This window comes from Littorina saxatilis, linkage group LG10, assembly GCF_037325665.1.
Source record: "Littorina saxatilis isolate snail1 linkage group LG10, US_GU_Lsax_2.0, whole genome shotgun sequence".
NCBI classification, from domain to species: Eukaryota; Metazoa; Mollusca; class Gastropoda; order Littorinimorpha; family Littorinidae; genus Littorina; species Littorina saxatilis.
In genome coordinates, this window is record NC_090254.1 from 26,486,488 (window position 1) to 26,508,555 (window position 22,068).

General features: G+C 40.4%; 1 protein-coding gene across 1 annotated transcript in view; it reads right to left on the reverse strand.

Annotated features, from left to right (window-relative positions):
• Positions 1 to 2,542: 2,542 nt before the first annotated feature.
• Positions 2,543 to 22,068, reverse strand: part of LOC138979062 (zinc finger protein 835-like) — a 60,930-nt gene continuing 41,404 nt past the window's right edge. Inside the window, exons 6-17 of the mRNA XM_070351873.1 lie at positions 21,867 to 21,956; positions 20,835 to 20,924; positions 18,740 to 18,829; positions 18,000 to 18,089; positions 17,034 to 17,123; positions 16,210 to 16,299; positions 10,692 to 10,871; positions 9,038 to 9,124; positions 8,140 to 8,410; positions 6,758 to 6,856; positions 5,703 to 6,018; positions 2,543 to 4,549 (exon numbers count right to left, since the gene is read on the reverse strand). Coding sequence (XP_070207974.1) covers positions 4,360 to 4,549; positions 5,703 to 6,018; positions 6,758 to 6,856; positions 8,140 to 8,410; positions 9,038 to 9,124; positions 10,692 to 10,871; positions 16,210 to 16,299; positions 17,034 to 17,123; positions 18,000 to 18,089; positions 18,740 to 18,829; positions 20,835 to 20,924; positions 21,867 to 21,956 — 1,683 coding nt within the window. The 3' untranslated portion in view covers positions 2,543 to 4,359. The remainder of the gene's footprint in view (positions 4,550 to 5,702; positions 6,019 to 6,757; positions 6,857 to 8,139; positions 8,411 to 9,037; positions 9,125 to 10,691; positions 10,872 to 16,209; positions 16,300 to 17,033; positions 17,124 to 17,999; positions 18,090 to 18,739; positions 18,830 to 20,834; positions 20,925 to 21,866; positions 21,957 to 22,068) is intronic.

Below are 22,068 nucleotides of genomic sequence, written 5' to 3' on the forward strand. Positions count from 1 at the left end.
GTTCGTCAACGCATAGTAAAACCAGCATCAGTCGGCGTCGGCTCTTCTGTTAATTAATCCAACACATCTTTATTCTCCTAGAGTTATGTATTTGTGTTCTTTGTATTGCTGAAACGAATGAATAAAATACTTCTGGAAATCCATCGTACTGGAAAAAGAAACATTTGTATACTCTTATGAGGATGTCATGGTGGTACTTGATTACTAATCGAATAAATAAATAAATTCCGGAAATCGCGGAAATCGGTGAGGGGGAGGGGAGGCTCAGACTTTAACAAAATATTTGAGAAAACATGTATGTATATCGTTTTGGATATATATATACGTACATTAGCAGGTTTACGAACTTTTTTTTCACACATAAAAAATCCTTCAAACAGGATGTTGTAGTCATAAATCAGATTGGCAAGAACAAGATCGATCAAAATCTTTGTGTTTTTTTCCAGCAAAAAATTACCACAAAATCTGTCGAGTATATAAAACTACACATGTTCAAATAAATGTTCTGCACATCAGTGGAACTTTTGTCCGAAAAAAATCTTACATACAAAGTAAGAAGCCATGCTGAAGTTTGGTGCTATTGTTCGGGACATGTTACATTATGAGGAAAGTGTATGTGTAAAAGTTAAAAGACCTGTAGTGTTTATCTTTGTGTGGATATTGCGTGAAAACTATACATAGGACAGTGGGGCATGCTTCCAGTCATCCCGTCTTGTCGTCGCAGCCAGTGTTGTATATCTTCTATACAAAGTCACTACAAATCGAGGCAGAGCTCGATTCCAATACTACAACAACACGCCCGACAACAATGAGCTTGACCGTTTACTGGGTCAAACTCAAGTCCGTTTTTCCCCGAAGGAAATAGCTGTCTGTTCGCCGCACAGACAGCCAGCCAACCAGCCAGCCAGACAGTCTCGTCAGGACAGGTCTGTTTCAATGTACACAGTCTGTATTATAAATCGCACAACAACAGCTGTATAGTACACGGAGTCAGCCCAATACTGAAAGGGAATAGAGAGTTCTATGGTCAATGTTCTGCGCCAGTCGTGTGTGTCGTTCCATGGTAATAGGATCATCAAGTTGGTGTAGTTCTCGCCAAGGGTTCATCACGTGACTCCTCTTGTCTCTCTCTTCATCGTCGACGATGAAGAAAACAAAATCATGGTGGGTGGGATGTGGAAAAACTAAAATGAAAAAGTCGTTGGAACTGTGGAGCCGGTAAGGTTAATTCCCCCCTACCATTTTACCCTGTGTGTTACAAGCGTTCATCTTTGTCGCTCATTGTTATTGCAGAAGCAAATCCTTGCGGATGGAGCTCTGTTTTTGACTTGCTTGGATCCAGAGGAAAACAAGCACTTGACGGGGTTGATATAAAGTTTGTCGCACGCTACCAACGCATTGAAATCTGCAGCAGTCAACCCAGTCCCAGGTCTCAACACTTCGATCTTCAAAGCTGTACCTACTATTCGATCAGCACTATGCAGTATTGGCAGGATATGCATTATAGGTTCACGTTCTTCAATATGTGTTTGTATTGTATTCGATCTGGACGATAACATAACCAGCAGCTAGGTGATACATACAATTTCAATCGTTCTAACATGACAATAGCGCTGATCATTTAGTGACAAATTTCATCGTCAAAGAGTCAGTTGAGCTGTGCTTTTCCCAACTTTCTCGATCAGTTATTTTGAGTTTACACTGTTGTAGCTCAGAGAGTATTCCGTGTGCCGTTAATACTGGCCTCAGAACATATTATCAGCAAGGTGATCCCTACACAGAGCAGTAAAAGGCAACAATTTGCACGTGCACAATTTAAGGCGTAAGGGTCACCCAGAATTTGGAAAAAAATCGTTTTTCAGATATATCAAATTATGATGTTGCCAAAAGCTAGAAAAATATCTCTATTTTCATGTGCAGTTTACATTTTGTCTCTAGCATACATGGTTTTCTTGCAAAAAGTGCTCAAAGTAGGTTGGTGGGAATTAAAAATCACTTTAAGATGGCCGAAATATCTAAAATAACAACAATCCTATTTGCGCTGAGCTGCTGGAAAATAATAAACCTGGTTTACAACAACCGTACAACCGTACAGTTGACGGCAAGATGGCGGCTTTCGTGCATTGAAAGTGAATTTCGAAGCGAATTATCGAGCCTACTGTGAAAAGAGTCAACTTTTTGAGAAAATCATCATGTCTGAAGGAAAGTATTGCCTTTCTAGGCCGAAAAAGCGTCGTTTTCATGGAAACAGATTCACACGGAAGACTACCGAATTGAACAATGCCGGTGATGCATCGACACATGGTGTGGTGCAGACGAACGACGAACAGACGTTACCCCCCACCCCAACTGCTCCAACTCAAAGTGCCATGCCCCTTTCGAGATCTGCAAAAAAAAAATCAAGGGTCTGTTGAATGAAATTATCGGTTCTGGTGATGAATTTGATTCCAAAAACTGCTCAGAACAGTCTGACACAGATGATGAATCAGATAGTAGCTCAAGTGAAGACAGTTTTGATTCTGATCTCTTGATGACTCCCCCTAAAGGACATAGACTGATGTGGTGAAAGTTCGCGCGAAATCACAGAGCAGCTACACTGTCTGCATGATCAACTTTTTTAAATATTCACCTATTCCATTGAAACTTTGCACATCAAATGTTCACTTGACTGGCTATATTTTGTTCTAAAATGAAGCTGATAATCAGAAAAATAGAATTTTAGAATTATAGTATTCTTTTGCTAATGCTACTAAAAGCAAACTTTCCAACAAAACAGAAAGCTTTTAGACCATAATGTAGGTAATGATGCTTTAAATATGAGTGCCAATTTATTTTTCAATTGGACACATACTTTTTCCCCAAGAGTGCATTGAAAAATGCTAAAATTAGCATTTTTGCAGGTTTATTTTGCCCATTTGTTTACTAACTAAATAATTTTTTCAGTTGTTCTACTTAATTTAGGCATTCAAACTTGATGTTTTCTGAAAATATAATGATTTTTGAAGAAAAAAACCAAACATCAAGCCAATTCATTGATTGCAAGTGACTGAATAAAAAAAATAACAGTTTTGGTCCGACAATCTGGGTGACCCTTATGCCTTAAATTTCTCAAAAAAGGAGAGCGCACTGTGTAACGTAACTGGAGAATACATGTGCTTTGCCAGATTAACAAAGAAACGTTCAGTCTTTTATTTTTCTGCAATATTTATAATTAAAATGTACTCAGCGCAAACTCTCTCAACATCTTCTGTTACGAAGGATCTAATTGAACAGGATATCAAATACCTTCTAAGCGCACAAACACACAACTCAAGCCCACAGGCTGTGTCAATTTGTATTGGAATTTCATGATGACAACGGAAAATCCATTCCTTGTGATGAACATATAGCCTGACTGCTGCAGGTTGTCGATCAAGTTGTGTGGGTAGGAAGGCAGAAACCTTGCTCGCAACATTCCAGCGAATTGCACAGCGACCACTGTCGCCCACCGCCTCACAGGCAGTCAGCCGTGTGGGACGGTCGACGCCAGGACGCTGTGAAAGGGGGGGGGGGTAAGAAATGTCAGGGGTTCATGATGTGTAGGTAGCACTGCCGCCGTCCTCCTCACAGATAGAACGCAGGTGAGTGACATCTGTGACGAGATCGGTGCAGACACGATGGGAAGAGATGGGAAGAGATGGGGAAGGGATGGGGAAGAGATGGGGAAGGGATGCGGATCCCGCCGCTTCACAAGGACACCAAGCGCCTGAAGATAACTCACTGCCAGGGCTAGTCTGCTTCTTTGTCGGAGACGTCCTGAACATGAGACTCAGCAAGCACACCCTATTGAAGGCGTGGAGCCGACGTCATGTCATCGCCTGAAGTTACTCACAGCCACAGCTTGTCTTCTTCTTTGTGTGCCGAGCCATCCAATAAAACCGCCTCAAGATGCTCACAGGGCTCTGGCCATTTTTCTTTGGAGATGGCATGCAATTACTAGGAGACACTCAACAAGCACACCATCGTGAAGGTGTGGAAGTGATGTCGTACGTAGGAATGCCACACTTTCTTCCTATATATATATCCAAACTGTTAAGATCTGGGAATTGCTTCGTAGACGGCTTAGTTCATGCCCTTCTGAAGAAGACATGGCGACTTTCCTCGACATAGTTAAACGACGTCAGCACCAAACAAAGAAGAAAGCAAGCCAGCCTCGCACAGAATAGTGATAGTAACCTTGCAAAGTCAACACAGGATCCGAACCCCTCCTCCTTTTTCTTCAAAAAAAAATAAAAATTGATGATTTCAACTACTCAGCTCGCTGCCTTGCTTAGTAACCGCCGGCAGTGGGGCCCCCGAGTAGATCCGAGGGCTCGTTCACTAGGCCAAGCGCGAGCCGCTGGTGCAGGTGGGGGTGAAGGAGGGCATCTGTTGGGACGCGTAGTTCTTGATGTGCTGCAAGCTCAGCAAGCTGTTGGCGATCATGGAGTCGCGGCCCATGCCCATGTTCAGGTTGCGGTCTGGCGTGTCTTTGGGGTTGCGGAACCCGATCGGGTCGTAGGGGAAGTACCTGTCAGGAGAAAAGAGACACGAGGCATGAGGCTTTATTGGAGAAAAAAGACATGACGCTTGAGGCTTTATTGGAGAAAAGAGACATGCGGCTTTATTGGAGAAAAGAGCCTTGAGGCATGAGGCTTTATTGGAGAAAAGAGACTTGAGGCATGAGGCTTTATTGGAGAAAAGAGACATGACGCATGGGGCTCTATTGGAGAAAAAGGACATAAGGCATGAGGCTTTATTGGAGAAAAAAGACATGACGCATGAGGCTTTATTGGAAAAAAAAAGACATAAGGCATGAGGCTCTATTGGAGAAAAAAGACATGAGGCAGAAGGCTTTATTGGAACCATCGGGTTGGTTGTTATTGTTTATCGTCTCTTCAGCATTTTACAGCTATTCGAGACCGGTGCAAGTTTGTTTCCTTTTTCAGTTCACATGGTAACTTCCATGCTGAAAACTGTTCACAGTCAGGTCTATCCCTGAAAAAAAAGAAGGTTTTAAAACCTCATCGCTTTCACGCCTTTTACAAAGTTAAAAATCTTTTTCTGGGGGAAGCCATCAGGGTCGTTGGGGAAGTACGTGTGAGGAGAAAAGAGACAACGAGGCACAAGGCTGTATTTGAACCAACGAAACAACGTAGAAGTAGATACGCTGAGCAGATCCACTCAGAGAGGAAGACACTGCCTGAACTAGCGGGCAAGTACGGTGACACACATTCATGATGGTCCTTGGGTAAATGTTATTGTCATCTCACCACTGCTGTCCTCATCCTCAACACCATCTTCTAGGATTTCTTTCAGCTACAGCCGTCATGATCAGTTTCGTCGTCGTCGTCGTCGTCCTTGTTCTCACCATCGTCGTCGTTATCGTCATCCTGACCGTCTTCATCTTCAGTCATTCTCACCATCAAAGATGATCACCATCACCATTCCCAACCCTCCACAGTCGACCACCACAATACAAACTAAACACCGACCCCCCCTTCCCCCTCCCCCCCCCCCCCATCCCCACCAACAACCACATCATCTTCCTCATGGGCAGAAACTCCCACGTTCACTCATGGTTTCGCATGAGTGGGTTTTTAAGTGTATGACCGTTTTTACCCCGCCATTTAGGCTGCCATACGCCGCTTTCGGGGAAAACAACATCATCAAGATCTACCCACCTGGGCGAGGCCATGGAAGAGATGTGGGGCAGTGGCGGGGAGGTGAGGCCAGAGTGCGCCAGGCCACTGTTGTAGTGGTGGTAGGCGGCGGCGGCGGCAGCGGCTGAGGTGGACCCTCCTCCGTTGGTGGCACACGTGGATGGGGGGAAGGGGGAGAGGGGCATAAAGGCAGACGACACGCTACGCCCGCATGACGCTGATGTCGCCCCTCCTGGCCCACCTCCTCCTCCGCCTCCTCCAAGTCCCCCTCCCCCGCCTCCTCCGGCGCCGTTGCCTCCTCCTCCCCCTCCTCCTCCTCCACCGCCTCCTCCTAGACCTATCAAGAGAAAAGAGAGAAATGTGTTATAAGGTGTGGCTTCAAATCCAACAACAAACAGACCTATTGAGAGAAAAGATAGAAGTGAGTTATAACGTGTGATTTCAAACCCAACAACAAATATACTGTTAACGTTCCAAAATCAAGAATAAAAACTACAAAAATGGTAAGGCCAACAAAAAAAAAAAGTCTGTTTACGGTATCCCGACCGACCCTATTTTTTTTGCGCGACCCTAGACTTTTTTTTGGCATTTGGGAAAAAAAAAAGAAAAAAAAGGTCTGTTTTTTGGCAAAACAACTTAAAAATATGGTTTTTTGACAAAATAAAAAAAATATAAAAAAAAATCCCGACCTACCGACCCTATTTTTTTTGCATATGTTACCGTAAACAGACTATTTTTTTTTGGGGGGGGGGGGCCTAAAGTACTGAAATGTTTTTATTTTAACAAAAGAAGATAATCACAAATACATCGAGCCAATGGTCTTTATGGTGGACAGACAGACGAATAAATGCAGCGAAAACTCATCTCAGAAAACACTAATTGTGTTAGGTCTTGCGGGTTCGTTCTTTACAGAATACAATATCACAGTGTTTGTGTAATCTTTATCCATGAATACGAGTCCAATTCATTCATTTACTCATTTTCACCTTCCAATCCAGCTCTCCATGATCCATCCATTCATATTTGAATCCATCCATCCACCGACATGTTCGTACATCAATTCATCTCCCTTTCACTCATCCAACTCTCAAGAAAGCAAGAAATGTTTTGGCACAAACCGAGACTGAGACCTCCTAGCCCTCTGCTGGACGAGCCTTGATTCCTCCATCCATCACCTATCCATTCACCCATCCAATCATCAAAACTTTGAAAATCCCTCAAACCCTACAGATCAAAACAGTTCTCAACACACGGGGATTCAGACGTCCTTGCACCAGACCATCCGACCGTCCATCCATATCTAAACTCTCAACAACTCTCTCACACATACGCACTATCATAATCACACAAAAATACTAACACTAAAATCTTCACCCATACAAATATACAAAAAAAAAAAAAAAAAAAAAACAACAAAAAACCACACAAACAAATGAAACAAAAAACAAAAAACAAACCAAAAAACTGAAACCCAACAACATCTAAAGCTTGTCATTAATTTGGCGAAGTGGACTTTGGGCTCAATAGACGAATTCCGAATATAACTCTGCCGTGGTTGTATTGGTTGTGACAAATTGAATACCCTTGCTTTTACTAGGACAAATATTAGAGCGGCCAACCACTAGCGAGGGGTGTGACTGAAACACGTAGACAGGAGCGCGTGTGCATTTATCTGTCCGAGACAAAACAAGGATATTCACTCTTTCACAACCCATAGAAACCCGACAGAGTTATTTTCGAACTACGTCTATTTAAGGACGTCCTTAGAGAAGCAGACCTGGGAACCCCTGTTTTGCACTTGGAGTATTCTCAAACAAACTTGGTGTCTTTTCAGAAAAATTAGCTTACTCCACGCAGCAAACATGATTCACACGCGTTCTTCACATCGTTAATTAAGTTTACCAATACATTTTAAACAAAATCTTCTTTCAATGTCTACTGACACAAACTGTGATCATGTGTTAAAATACTGGATCAGCTTGGGATGCGCTTGTAAATAAAAGTATGTCAGATTTTTTTTTCTCGTGACCGGCACGGTTGGCCTAGTGGTAAGGCGTCCGCCCCGTGATTGGGAGGTCGTGGGTTCGAACCCCGGCCGGGTCATACCTAAGACTTTAAAATTGGCAATCTAGTGACTGCTCCGCCTGGCGTCTGGCATTATGGGGTTAGTGCTAGGACTGGTTGGTCCGGTGTCAGAATAATGTGACTGGGTGAGACATGAAGCCTGTGCTGCGACTTCTGTCTTGTGTGTGGCGCACGTTATATGTCAAAGCAGCACCGCCCTGATATGGCCCTTCGTGGTCGGCTGGGCGTTAAGCAAACAAACAAACAAACTTTTTTCTCGTCGTAATTTTTTTCACTGACCGTACTGATCATATTCTTGACAGTCATGCGTAAAAAACACGGCGAAATCGTATGGGTTCCCAGGTCTGAGGAAGGCAACACCAACGCTACGCACCGAGATTAAGACATCCAAGTCCTCCAACAGACGAGTCCCCGGGCTGCATCTGGCCTGAGGGCTGGTGGTTGCTGGCGCCCAGGTCGATGGGGGACTTGTCGTGAGGCTGGGGGGTTGGCAGGAAGGAGTCGCGGTCGTTGCCGCTGGACTCCAGGGGCTCCTGCTTGATAGCAGGACGCGGGCCCAGGGGCTTGGGGCCCAGGCCGTTCATCACGGCCCCGCCCCCCGCGTCCTGCTGGTGCTTGGTCATATGGCGAGTCAGGTACGTCTCCTGGGGAACACACAGATAGAAGGGGTTAGAATAGATGTATATAGAGGTAACAGGAAAAGCATTCTTTGTGTCTATTTATGTGTAGAGAAAGGGGGTGGGAGTGGGGATCGTAGACATCGCAGTCGCCTTCCCTGTGCTCATGATGCTTCACGAGTACCTTGGTGCCCAGAGTGCGATCCGTAAAAAGCCTAGTCTTTCTCGGGTTGACGATTTGACCCACCTTCTCACATCTCGCAAGGCTTTTACATGTGATAAGAGCATTCCTCCATTTAGGGCACAGCAAACGTCAACACCCCGTGTGCTTTTTGTGAAGAGTGAGATTTGTGTTGTTGGATAGATCACTTTCTTCGTTGACACTGGTAGTAATCTGTTCATTAATTAATCAGCAAATTGTCTCTATGCACAGGAAGCAGTCACGATGCTGGACTTTGCTATGTGTCTAAATGGAAGGGTCTTCGTATCCCGTGTAAAAGCATGAAAAAGATCTGTTGTGGTGAAAATGCTGGATTATACACAAAGGAATGCATCTTTAAGGCTTGCTACTATATACTCACGCTTTGTTTACACGGTTGTTGCCATTGATTGATGTACTCATGTATAAATGTATCTACTTATCTACTGCCTTACCTGTGTATAAGACTTGCCACAGATGTGGCAGATGTGAGTCTTCAGGTGCTTGGTGTCCGAGTGCTTGGGGATGTGCTCCCGCAAACTCTGAAAATGGAAATACAACTGTTAGGTCAGTATTTGAATTGTTTGATTCCGATGATGGTTTGATTGACTGAGTGACCGATTGATTCATTCATTCGCTGTTCACAAATGTGTTATTCTCCTGGAAATGTGTATAGGCATAGATAAAAATGTCCACCAAATACCCCTGTGACTTGGAAGAATAGGCCGTGAAAGGTGAATGCTCGCCCTAATAGGCTTGAGGTTTGCTGGCCGATGTGAATGCGTGATATATTGTGTAAAAAAATTCCATCTCACACGGCATAAATAAATCCCTGCGCCTTGAATCCGTGGTTGAGATATGTGCGCGATATAAATTGCATAACATAAATAAATAAATAAATAAATAAAGGAGAAAACGACAATTGATGAAGCAAATGTGCTATAATTCTTGTTAAATCATCATCATCATCATCATCATCATCATCATCATCATCACCATTTTGATCGTCTTTACAAAAGGGAGGAAGCAGCGCACTTGGTTAAAGAAGAGAAAAGAGAGAATAAGAGTGTGTGTGGGGGTGGAAGGGAATAAAACTGACAATTAGATTCTTGTGCAAAAAACAAAAATCTTCCAACGCAAAGCATCATCATCTTGATAATCAAATGTGGAAAAGTGAACATCTGTGAAGGGAAAGCTATTATTTTGTTGCCAAGAAGCACGTGAGTCAAAAGGCGTGCGAGATTTTCGTGGTCCTGTTCCTTCTGTTGCCATTGTTGAACGTGAAGGGGTTGATGTCAAGGAGTCAAAGACGGAAACTGTGTTACATTTCATGTCACTCGTTCACATCTCAATTACACAAATAATCACGCTTAATCAGGACAAGTGAGAGAAGAGTGAGAGTGAGTGGGTGGGAGGGAAGGAGGGAAGGAGGGAGAGAGAGAAGGAGGGAGGGAGGGAGGGAGGGAGGGAGAGAGAGAGAGAAAGAGAGGGGGAAAAGAGAGAGAGAGGTTTTGAGAGAGAGGGAGAGAGAGGGGGAGAAATAGAGGGGGGAGAGAGAGAGAGAGAGAGAGAGAGAGAGAGAGAGAGAGAGAAAAAAAGAGAGAGAGAGAGAGAGAGAGTCTATAACAGCTTGACGCGAACACATTTGTGTATTTGCCACATTCCGACAATGAGGTCGTATTGCATTGCATTAAATTGAACTTCGGTTTCAAATCCCCTCAGTTGAAAGAAAGTGTAGAATTTATAAACTGGGTTTTCATAAATATGTTGGCTGGTGACGAAAAACAACTCTGTTGTCAAGACGTACTCGAAAAAGTCTACTCTTCAGCAGACCCACCAACCTATTACAGAAAGTATTGTTTAACATTCAAATTAAGAATACGAGAAACTGGGGGATTGTACACGAGACACTATTCTCCATATACACAAATTCTCAAGGAAACGCCCTACATGAATTCTTTACAATTCTAAACACAATCTTAATCAGATCGGAAATCACAACTTTATTCCCTTTAAGAAAAACAACACAAACAACAACAACGTCGACGACGACGATAACACCACCAACAACATCAACAACAACGACGACGACAACTATTCAATTCTCACCTGCTCGTCAGCGTAGCACTTGTAGCAGGAGTTACAACGAAAAGGTTTGTCCGTCATGTGTGAGCGAGAGTGAGACTGCAAATTAGACAGCTGGGAGAAAGCCTTGCCGCACCCCGGGTGCATACATTTGTATGGCTTCTCCCCCGTGTGGGTGCGGATGTGCTGCTGTAGGTGTGACAGCTGCAACACACACACAAGCATACACACTCTGGTCATTATCTCACGGAATCACAGACTTAACAAACATTCTTCAAGCATCAATAAAGCCCTAAGAAAATATAAGACATCCTAACATAAATATCATGAAAACCGACCAAACAAATGAGGACAATACACTGTTTTCAACTGAAGTATTCACGTTTTGATTTTTTACGGAAAATGTAATTTACCAACTTAAAGGTTACGGTTTAAAAGAAGCCAGATAAAAAAAAAACAGAGTTCAGATTTTTTTTCCAAATGCACTATTCACGAATTTAACACAGAAAATGCTTGTAAAGAAAACTAACACACACATAAAGATGTCCATCTCTCCAAGAACAAAAAGGGGGATCTGATCGTAAGTTTTTTTCCTACCATAAAAAGAGAAAATTGTAAAATGCAATACAGATTTTGCAAAACGCACTTTTTAGCTTGAACTGACCGATTAAGAAATTAATGTAAGTGATTTTGTTTTTGTAATTGCACGGAAAGAAAACGTCATTGACAGATTAATTCATTGTCCTCATTTCTAACGGTCTTCAGGTTGTGCCCGGAAGAAAATGACAAGAAATAACATATTTGTTTTTTTCCTCCTCCTCCATCCCGGAGCACAAAACGAAGACTTTGCCGGATGCAAAAGCAAGGGCAGGAGGAAGGCATTGTCAACCTCACATACCGTGGCAACAACCAGTTGTGACAATGCCATCCCAACGCCCGCTTTCCTTTTTCATGACAATTTTACCAACACGCTCTGCAAAAAGCCACCTCGTGGGAACAATTACATAACAGTTTGTCACTGACAGATGTTTTGAAGCAGGGCCTGTGCCTTCAGCATTGTTTAGCCAGGTCTCCATTTTCGTAGAAGATGAAGAACATTAGGGGTGGGGGTGGTGGAAGGGCTGTCACATCTGTAATTACAACATTTTGCCTTCACTCCCAGAGGAAAGATTTGGAATAAAAACTGACGACGTGCGAGTGGGACAGGAATAACAGGGTGTTGTTTTCGCAGAGCGTGTTAAATTAGTGATGCTTGGCTACTTCGTAAGGCCATGATAGGGATCGACAAGCACACATTCAAAATATATCATCTTCACGAAACGTTAAAAACTTCGGCTCATAGAGACAAGAAAGACGTCTAACGCTCTTACACCGTCTAACAGTCTTCAACTAATTTGCAGTAAGACCTTGCATCCCCCTTAATCTCATTAAGAACTATATGAATATCAACAACCCTTCTAAATCTGTGAAAAAACCCACAAGATTAATCAAAGTATTTTGAGGGTGTTTTTGTTTTGTATGAGACATACCTAAAGGGACGGTACTTCTTTTTTGGTCACAGATGAGCTTATTTGTGTCTCGAAACGCTCATCCTATGACGCGTAACTATGAACTGCCCTGGGAAATCGCATCATTCAAATGATGTTGACGAACTGGCTTTTTAATCTCTCTCCCTGTATTCAAGTCCTGCATTATTGATTTAACCTCTAGCAATTCCTGGCGACTTAAGCGTCTTAATTCTGGAGGACACTGCTAATTCTTTTACTTTTTGGTTGCTTCTTTAAGGTCTTCCATTATCAGTTCCCCTCCCCCTCCCCTTTTATGTCTTCTTTTTGAGAAAAAAACATGACCTTGCTTTAACTTGCACTAATACAGTCTGATTCTTTCTGTTGGGAGCTTCCCTGCTTTGCTGAATAATTAAGCAATTGAACTTTTTGTCTAGTCTTTAACATTTTGCTCAGACGCTAATTAACTGATGCATGCGTAAGGAGGATAGAGAAAAAGAAATACATTTGGGTGTATGTGAATACATACATAAATAAATAAATAAAATAAATAAGAACCCGAATAAATAGATTTTGAGGTGAATAGGGAATTCCGACATGAAAAATAACTTTTGGAAACGTAAATAGAAAAAGACTACGCCTTATATCGCGGAACATAAAATACAACTTGCATGTTTTTATGTTTAACCTGACGCCTGCATGTACTTGAGTATTGTGTGCGTGTTAATTTGACAATATAATTGGGGGAACAAAACCTATGCCGTTGAATGTCTGTGAATGCAATGCAAGTAGCGGAAGCTATCATGGCCTTTCAAAGTTGAAGTTGAAAAAGACATTTGCTGAAATGTTAAAGAAATACCCCAGGAAGTATGGTCATGCCGCATCCAGGATTCTGCACATATAACCTGAAATGTGCTAGAGTGTAATCGTTGCCAGTAGTTATGCTGAACGTATCTCTGCTTCCTTTGGTGTCCACGGCTAACATTTATCATCAGTTGATGTGGTGTCGGTGATGGTGGTATCCACTCACTCACTCTCTTCTACAGAAAAGCTTCGTGTTAATTTTGATGAAGAAAATTCATTCATTAATCACTGAAATCAAGCTTGGAGTCGTCCTCTCTCCCTTCCTTCCTTCGCCGTCTATCACAAAAGTCTAAAAGGGTTAATTTCTCCCAGACAAAAACTTCTCCAAGCATCAAAGCACCAAGCCGGATTTCTTGTAATCTTCCACAAACAACTTGAAAACTTCTCATTAGTAGCGTTTTGTTTTTTTGCTCTGGTCGTCCTGTAAATGAAGCCTTGGTGCAAAAACCATCATCATGGAAGGTGTGTGAGCGTCTCGAGATTTAAAGCGCAAACATTAAAGAATCCCCGTGTTTTCGGGTCCAATATGTTGTAAAATGTCGTCATCCATAAATCCATTGCGCCTTCTTTTCCGTTTTCATCATGTCTGGGGTCCTTGGCTATACACCTGGACAGAAGTGGATAATCATGTTCATTACTTCGTGTGGTGGTAGTAACTTAGCGTCATGACTTTTCGTCCTGTCATTCTGTGTATCAGTGCTCAGCGTTGGGCAACAAACTGCAGTGTTTAACCCTCTCCCCGTGGAAGCAAAAAGACATGACAAGCTGCGTGTTCAATTACTGACTGTGAGGCATCGCTGGATGCGGCATAACTTTTATCCAGGGTCAATAAGAGAAATTCCTACAACTTCAAAGCAGAGAGATCGAAAAACAAATGTATTCAGGCCTGGGAAATGGAAACGCTCCATACCTTATTTGAAGTTGAAAATGCTGTGATGTTTTACATTCAGAGTATTTGTGGTGCTGTTGTCTTTGGTGTACAAAAAACCTTGCTCCTTTTCTTGGGAAAGCTGAAGGAAATATGTGTGTTCTGGGGACCTAAAAAGTCCGATTTGTATATTTCTTTGTGCGTTCGTGGTGTTATTTTCGAGTGCGTGAATGAATAGGCAAAGTAGTTGAAGGTAAACTGTTCTTTTTGATTGCTACCGCAACAGATATAAATTTTAAGCAAGTGCGTGTCCTTGAAAAACAAAGCACGCTTTTTCGTGAGCTTTTCACGTTACATACTTTTGTACAGTTAAACTTCAAAATAAATCTTTTAGATCAGAGATTCCGTTTGTGTACATAACGAGGTAACAAACAGAAGACATGGGTACATACACATGGATATATACCTACCTCGGTTACCATTCAGTCCATGTTGCAAGGCGATAGCGTGGCGATACAATTGCACGGCTTGCATGTATTGCACAGGTTAAATGTGTACATCTAGCTACTTCACAAAATATTGTTGGCAGAAAAAGGGTGATGGGGGGTTTAAAATGAGAAGGAAAGAAATAATTGTTTTTCCAAAGAAAGACAAAATGTTGTGTCTTTTGTCCAAGCTGATGGATGCAGGTCAAAACCTAAAGCAAACGGAATCTCTGATATTGTTTTTTAAAAGACAGTATCTACAAAATTAAAAGTACAGGAATTATGGGAGAGAGTAATCAATTTCTTCGGCTGCAGAGTTTTACTCGTTAACTTCTTAACTTAAATGTATGCTATTTGCCTTCTTATTTTTGTTTAATGAAAAATAGTTTTATTTTTATTTTATCAATAACAAAAACGAATGTCCAAATTTGCCCATTCATACAAATGACATCAATGTAAAGAAATTGTTCATGTCTGCTCACAGCACAACTTTATAATTTCCTCATGGCAGACTGTACCTCGTTCTGGATTTTGCCATATTTTTGAGAGTAAGCAACGCCAAAGTTAAGTCATCATTTTCTAATTATCGTGTTTCTGTTCCTCCACTTTAAAGACCATTAGGTGGAAGTGCTAGTGAATCTTTTGTACTGTCGTCCCATTATAAATCCCACCTAGTGTTTGTTTGTTTATTATTTCTGCATCCAAATATGGAAATAGTATTTACAGTCAAAATGTATAACTATAAGTGTGAAAGTGGATGACATGTTTTCTTAAACAAAATAGGAATGGAAGGATTTTTGTTTCTTCAGGACTTAAGATCCTGTCGGGGATGAAGAAGTATTTGGTATTGTTTTTATTTGATCATATGAAGGGATTCAGCAGTGTCAGTCATCACAGTTAAAGAAATACCAGTTCTACCTTAAAGAACAGGTTTTAAAAGCAACCTTAAGTTGTATCGGTTTTCCTTTCCTCAGTTAAATTGCCTCTATCTTCATGATGCTCGATTGGAAATATTTTCTCTCGCTAGGAACTCTTTTTGTTACAAGTCTCTTCGGAAGAACTACAGGTATTGCTATATCATTTCATCTTGAACTTCCGAAAGCAAATGAACACAGAAAGCGATGCAAGTTCTTATCTGGTGTTTCGCATTTAGTATTAGTAAGAGCAATGAACAACTGCTTTGTCAGAAATTGTGGAAATAACAATACATTTCTTCGGGAAGTGGGATCTCATACTTCAAGTTTGACCATGATCTAAATTCTAATCAAAGGGGAAAGGATTACAAGCATCCGACTTGACACATTAAAATAATTATAAATTCAGCTTACTGCAAGAACAATTGGATTCTGAAAAGTACACTGTGAAAGCTTTTACTTAGATTTTAATAATTTATGTTGGTAACATTCAGTGTCAATCAGTTGTGGTGGTGGAGGGGGGGGGGGGGTACGTGTTGAAATCCAAACTTTAAAATACGTTACTGCATACAAAATACACTTCATTCTTAATACTATAACCGTAGACGCCTATTTTCTTAGGATTATGTTTGTGGTTACCTTTTGCATTCAAAATGCGTAATAAACTATTCGTACAAGTTTTAGACTGCTTACTGCTAAATTTTACCCACATTTAGAACCAATTTAATAACACTTGCTTTTTTACAGTCTAAATACCTAAAGAACTTTTCGTACATTTTAAAACTTCTCACTGCTAAATTCTACACTAATTCAAAAACAAAATTAATAAATCAATGATATTAGCCCCGCCCCCTCCCCCCAACTCCCATTCCCCGGGAAGAGAGTATGATAAATCGTGATAGACACCTGAGTAAAACGCTTGTCGCACCCCTCGTGTGTACAATGATACGGTTTCTCGTGGGTATGAATTCGCACATGGTGCTTGAGGTGGGTCAGCTAGAAAGAGAAGACAAACAAATCAGATCAGTGAGACGAGCTACTACCTACCCCCACGCCCTCCCCCCAATAACAAAAATACAAATGCAACCAAGTCGGTCCACACTTCATTTTTTCAAATGAGTTTTCAAAAGCCCATATACATGTGAGCAGAAAACTCACAGATCAAAACTAATGACGATAAAAAACGCTTTTGTGTGCTAAAATAAAGCTTGAATTAATTCGATTTTCTTACAGTTTTTCCAGGGTACTAGACGAATCATTTAGGTTGAATGAAAAGACCAAATTAAATAGAAAGTTTGTACTACCTTAGTGTTCAAAAGAAACGTAGCAGAAAACCTGGTTATAAATCTTAGCAAATGCTCCACCATTGCTATATTAGTTTATGGAAAGTGATATTAACCAGTGCCGTCCATTATTACAAATCTGCTGGGCAGAGAAGAATAAACCAGGCCGGAGAGACTTAACTAACCTCTAAACCAATAGGAATATTAAATCGTTCCCTGAAACGCAAAGCTTTAGTAACGGTTGTAGCTGAGTATTTCAGGATTAACAAAAAAATTAATACTTTACTTGAGACGGACAAAAACAGAAACAAATAGCGGGCACTAACTATTCCCTAGTAGCTCCGAAACAAAGGCTGCAATCAATGGGGGAATTGAACTATAAATGGGGAAACTGGACTATACCCTAGCTGAAAAATAAAGGTTGCAGTATATCATGAAGATAGAGACCTGAATAAAGGATTCGCCACAGCCCTGGTGCAAGCAGTGGTAGGGACGCTCGTTGGTGTGTGTACGCACGTGCTGCTGTAACTGGGACAGCTACAAGAGACAACACATGACATTAGCCGCTACATGTCCTCTCGCCCCTCGCACACAACACTGCTGGAGACTTAACAGCTACACTTTTCTGATACTTAAACATGTATATTCTATATTATCACAACACTGCTCGAGACTTAACTGCTACAGTTTTCTGACACTTAAACAAGTATATTTTTTATATGCCAAAATATATATTACCATAGCGTAACATTTATTAACGTCGTAAGGGTCGCGAGTTTTCTGACATTAAAACAAGTATATTCTATATATGGAAAAAAACATGTTAACATAGTGTTACGTTTACTAACGTCCACAGGGTTGCTTTTTTCTTTCTATTTCTATCGTGTTACGGCTAAGTTAGTTCTGGAATAAATAATCCGCATAACCTATCTTTTTCTTGTTGCTTAAGATAACTCTCTGAAAGAATTTACTTATAGTACTTTACTTAGGTATTTGGAATCCTGCTTTATCGTACCATGCTGTTCTTTTATTATTACTTGGTTCTCTTGGCTGATCACACTAGTACGGCAGACTCGGTTAAAAGCATCTGGTTGAAGCATTTACTTTTTGTGTTAGGGGAGCAGTGTTACAACATCGTTAAAAGTGTCTTCGCAATTTTTGAAGATGCTACTTGGTGATGTCTACGAGTACTGCTCTGAAACACTGAGACACTGACCAAAAAGTCAGTAAAATTCAGTTTGTGAAATCTTTGTGTAACCGATGCGTTTCTCTCCATCAGTGTTGGGCATTGAGAAGACTGAGGAAAATTGAGCGAAATGAGCTACAAGGAAATGAAAAAAGGGCATGGAGAGATGGACAGACAAATAAGATCAGAGTCAGAGGGAAGAGAGTATGACAATTCTTGATAGACACCTGAGTAAAGCGTTTGCCGCACCCCTCGTGTGTACAATGATACGGTTTCTCGTGGGTATGAATTCGTACATGCTGCTTGAGCTGTGTCAGCTAGAAAGAGAAGACAACAAAACAGACGTTAGCCTTTTGACCAACTGTGTTTACCAACACTAACAACCAGTAGCATGCACCGAGCTTCAGCAATTTCGTACACATCGAAAAAAAGCTTTTGATCATGCTTTGGAAAGGGCTCTGAACTTCAGTGTGAGTTGTGAACTAGACTGAAATTGTCAAACTAGCACGCATTTTTTCCCTAGATAGTGGTGGTTGTTTTCAGAAAAATGTGCATCTAAATAGAACTGACATTTTGAATAATGATCGTCCTCTAACCAGTAACGAAAAAATGTCCATTAACACTGCTCTCTTCCCTTATGAACCCGAAAACGTTTCTAAAGCAAAATTCAACGCCTAATAACTCTGCTTGCATAGATTTATAATTTTATCTGTAAATTATTCCGCTAAAAAGACTTTGCATACAAGACAAGGCGGTGCTAGGTATAACTTCTACGACTGAGGTAAAACAGTAAGGGGTCAAACAAAAGTGTTTGTAAACATAGTTGGATTGTATTTATCTATGTTTCTACATAGGAACGGAGTTGGGGATTTGACAGCAATCTTTCAGTATTTAGTATAATTAAATGAACTGATCCAACAAAGCAGACTGGACAAATTGTCGAATAATAAGCACAACAGACAGAGACCTGAGTGAAAGCCTTGCCGCAGCCCTCGTGTAAACAAGTGTAGGGTTTTTCGTTCGTGTGTATTCTCACGTGCGCTCGCAGATGAGCCAACTGCCAGGAAACAAAAGGAGATAAACAATGTTGCTACACGCTCTGTCCAACAAGGTTTACAAACACTACCTACCAGCAATGAATAATCATAAGTGTAGACATTATCATGAACAATATTCATGCTGAGGAACAACACGTTATAATTTCTATTGCAACTATTCGAATGACCAGTAAAAACAAATTCACGATTATAAAAAGTAAACGTTCTCTATTTTTCTTTTCTTTTTTAATTTGGGAACATTTCAAGTCAATCTGTTTGGAACATTTTCTTTATCAACTTCCATGGGTGTGAGTCATTTTTGTTTTTTTTAAAGCTTCTGGTAGTTTTCATGGATTTTTGTAAACGTCAAGTTACATTTCCGGGAATGAATTCAACACAAATGGAATTTCGTTTGCAGTAAGCAACTTGAACTGAAGAAGCTTTTACACACGCTTAGAGATACCTCCCTTCCCATGCAAAGCATGGTGGAAATCACCTTTCTTAGTTTAAGCGCATGCCATTTCTCAACTGTCTCAATGGGTACTGGGGAGAGTGGGAATTTCTACACAATAAGTCCGTGTAGCAATTAGCAGTGATAGAATTTGCTTTCAGCTCTGCATGCCACTTGTTGACATATTTACCGTAACCGATACAACTGTTGACTTCAACAAAACTGGCGCTGAGACCAGGTTTGACACATGTTCTCACGGATAGCTTTCAATTTTACCACCGAAAGTGCACTGCCATTGACTCTGAGAAGAAAGGTATCTGTTCTGGTTGGCTTTCCCTGTAGGGTTTGTTGACGCATAATAAACACTAAAAGTAGTTTTTAAAAACAGTTCTGCCCTAAAACATACCTTCCAGTATCCTGCTAAGTGTTTGAGCTGCAGTCAAAATTCACTATTTACCAACCTGACTTATTTTCTTTTAAACTAAACTGTTTTTGTCATTTGCAAGAGATTGTTTCAAGTCCTTTGCAATCAAATGACCATAATTATTGTGTTCCTACTGATTGTGTCTGAACAGTCACCTGTGAAAGCTGCTTCGTATACATCAAACTGCCAACTATTTACATATTTTACATTCTGTACAAACAACTTGACATCAATAACATTCCTGGGATTTGACTGGCAATGCATGGGTCATAAAATCGACTGCCAAGGATCTTCTTCCAGGAATAGTTTATAAGGTTAAATATGCCTCGTTGGCCTCGTTATGCTTTATTTGTCAGTCTTATGTTAAACAAATTGTGGAGTAGATGAAGACTTAAATAACGGGTCTTCGCTTTGTCTTCGCTTTTCAAAACTAACGCAGCTCTATTCCATTAGCTTTGACTACAGCCTATATTAATAAGAATGAGCCCTCTGAGTCAAACAGTTTTCAATTCAATTTCTCGCGTGCTATTCATGACCACAATCCATTTTGAACACGCATTTTCCTTTTTACTTCGGTAATGAAATGTCGATGTAATAGTTCTTCAGATATAGTTACTTGAAATATATAATATGACTGTTCTTTAAACTGAGCAGGACTTTCAAAACTATTTAAGATAATGACATCATAAACTAAAACCGGAGAACATAAATGAATATGCTACCATTTCTAAAATCAGGTTTTGTCATCAAAATGTCAGCAGCACGTCGCTGATCTGAGTTGCAGTCTAATTATGTGACTGTTAAAGAATAGTTAATTTGATGAAAATTACACTAAGTTTTTATTTAGAAAATCCATAGGATTGTACTTGAAGCATTACTACTATGATAGCCTTTGCAGTGATATTAAATCTCAGGTGTTATCTTTTAACATCTAGTTGTTAACCTTTATAATGACAATTGAAATTATTTAACACACGACTGTCTATTTTCGTTCACTAACTGTCTACAATATTATTTTCCGATCTAAACAAATTGCCTTATTTCTATAGCTACAATCACATTGTTCCATGCCTCATTATTCAGGACTTTGAAACTTATACTGGCCAGTAAAAATAAGAAAGACAAACAACTAGTAGCAGCAGCCAGAGACCTGAGTAAATGATTTTCCACATCCCAAGTGTAGGCAGTGATACGGTCTTTCCTTGGTGTGAGTTCTGATGTGCTGCTGTAAGATGGTAAGCTGTGAGGGAACAATAGCAGCACGTCAGTTAAAATGCTGTCGCAGATGTACTTACAATATTGGACGATTAACAAATGTCTTACGTATACATTTATACATACGGACTTGGAAAACTTATCAAATTCTTAGCCAGGATGAATTAATTCTCATGAATATCCGCTAAAACAGTTATAATCAGTGTGAATTGCTACTGAAATCATGAATAATCTACACTGACACGCTTTTGAGACAATTACACGTCTACAATAATGGAGATGTGGATGAACATGTTCTGAATGAGGGCAGCGATGAGTTTTGATCAATTTGTGAAATGTTAATATGAAAACACGAACAAGGGATATCATATGAAGTTAAATACTAATTCTTTTTGGGAAAGTGTTTGGAGTTATTGAACACGTCATCCTCTCGCTTTGGTGCCGAGCCGTATTAAATTGTGAATGATTACGGAATAGTTAAGATAAAATCTCACACGTTAATTTCAGATATCTAATTCTGGAATCTAATTTCAATACAAGGTGACGTGTACTTAATTGATTTTCGCTATAGTTTTAACCGATCATTATGAAATGTATGACATTTGTGCAGACGGTTCGTGTCTTCTGCGCATATACTCTCCCAAAACTTTAAAATTATAATTCTGTAGCTTTCAGTGTACTGGCTTTTGTCTAAAGTTAGCAAGATGCAAATTAAAAAAACAAAAAAACTCTTTGTCTTGTGCATGTAAATTTGTTTCTGCTACGGAATGATTCTATCTGCATGTGAGTTTACTTTGTGAGAATGCCAGCAGATGAATAGAAAAGAAAGAATGAAAAATGAATGAATGAATGAATGAACGAACCAACGAATGAATGAATGAGGAATCTATACAAGTCTAAAAGAGCCAGTACACATGACAGATATGTATATATATATTTATACTGAACCACACAAAAAATGCAGCACCTGTGTAAAAGCTTTATCACATCCAAGGTGCATACATCGGTACGGTCTCTCATTCGTGTGAGTTCGTATGTGCTGTTTCAGAGTCGATAACTAAAAACACACACAAACAGGTTGAGATCCATTAAAACTGCTTCAGCTTTAACAGAAAGATATGTTTCAGCTTTAACATAGATATATGTTTGCTAATTACATCCATTTAATT